This window comes from Pundamilia nyererei, unplaced genomic scaffold (assembly GCF_000239375.1).
Source record: "Pundamilia nyererei isolate P.nyererei 1_Seehausen unplaced genomic scaffold, PunNye1.0 scaffold00422, whole genome shotgun sequence".
NCBI classification, from domain to species: Eukaryota; Metazoa; Chordata; class Actinopteri; order Cichliformes; family Cichlidae; genus Pundamilia; species Pundamilia nyererei.
Genome location: NW_005187823.1, coordinates 111,137 through 112,339, shown reverse-complemented (window position 1 = coordinate 112,339; position 1,203 = coordinate 111,137). Strand labels below are relative to the sequence as shown.

Genomic DNA, 1,203 nt, shown 5'->3' with positions numbered 1-1,203 from the left:
GATCTGTTGGGGTCATATGGCACTACGAGGTCTTTAGGATCAGACGGGGCCTGAGCTCGGTCACGCTCAGCGGCCCTGCAGTGAGGATAACCTGCTTGACTTTACCTCATACACAAACAAGTGAAGCACATGTTAAACAATTTTTACTTTGATATCAGTAATCATAAATAAATTGGTATCAGTAAAGTAAAAGAATGAAAAGATCCAAATACCTCTACAGACTCTTTGAGCAGAGGAACCTATCACTGCTCTCCTTTATCACCATTCTGTTTGCTGCCACTGATCCCAACATCTTTGTTGCTTTACATACAACATAATGTCGTCTACATACAAATTAAGATCACAGCATTGAGCATAATCAAGAACCTGAATGAATATTGTTTCCTTTGACCACAACTAGTGAAAATATTAACTCTCCTAATCCTTGATTCAAATTTGAAACAGGGTCCATTAGAAAGAACACAAACAGCATAAAATGACAGCAGATCTGTCTCCAATAAAGCAGGGTTATTAAATATAGAAAATAAATCTATATTGACTCTACATTTAAAAAATAAAGAGGAAGCCTTCATTCATTCATAAGAACATTTCTAGATAATATGTTGTAGCCCAGCATTTCTCTCTCACCCTGTTTCAGTCTGAAAGGATTAATCTGGATTATTTTGCAGATGTGGAGAGATTCCTCTCTGTAAGTCAGACCAGCACAAAGATGAAGAAGCATGGACTGACCGCTCGGCCTCTGGAGGCAGCAACGAACATCCGAGTGGAGAGTCTTCCTCCGACTGTGGTGAAAGGTACATGTGCTCCTAAAAACCATAGACTGTATGTACAAGCCTCTGGATAATTAATACATTATTTTTAATAACCAGCAGGGGTCGACTCCTGTGGTTGAAAAAAGTTTACCAGAACATGAGCCTACTGCTCAATATAGCTGTTATGTTATATTCGATTTTAGGTTAGCATTTTACAGTGGCTTTATTTGTTGGGACAGTTTGAGCTTTGTCGCTTCCAATTTCACCTGAAATCAACACATGAAATCTAGAAAGGAGCTAATCAATACAACAAGAGGCATAGTTACTTATACAGATAATACACAAGCTAAATATAAAAATAATTAATTTCTCCTCAATACAGGAAATGAACTCGTGCATGAATGAGCTCATTCATCATTATAGCTGTGTACAGTGTAGCTTCCACACTTTT

General features: G+C 37.8%; 1 protein-coding gene across 1 annotated transcript in view; it reads left to right on the top strand.

Annotated features, from left to right (window-relative positions):
- Positions 1–709: 709 nt before the first annotated feature.
- The window catches only part of LOC102204271 (poly [ADP-ribose] polymerase 14-like), a gene marked incomplete at its 3' end in the record, with an annotated part of 12,770 nt that continues 12,276 nt past the window's right edge, over positions 710–1,203 (top strand). Inside the window, exon 1 of the mRNA XM_005753347.1 lies at positions 710–794. Coding sequence (XP_005753404.1) covers positions 710–794 — 85 coding nt within the window. The remainder of the gene's footprint in view (positions 795–1,203) is intronic.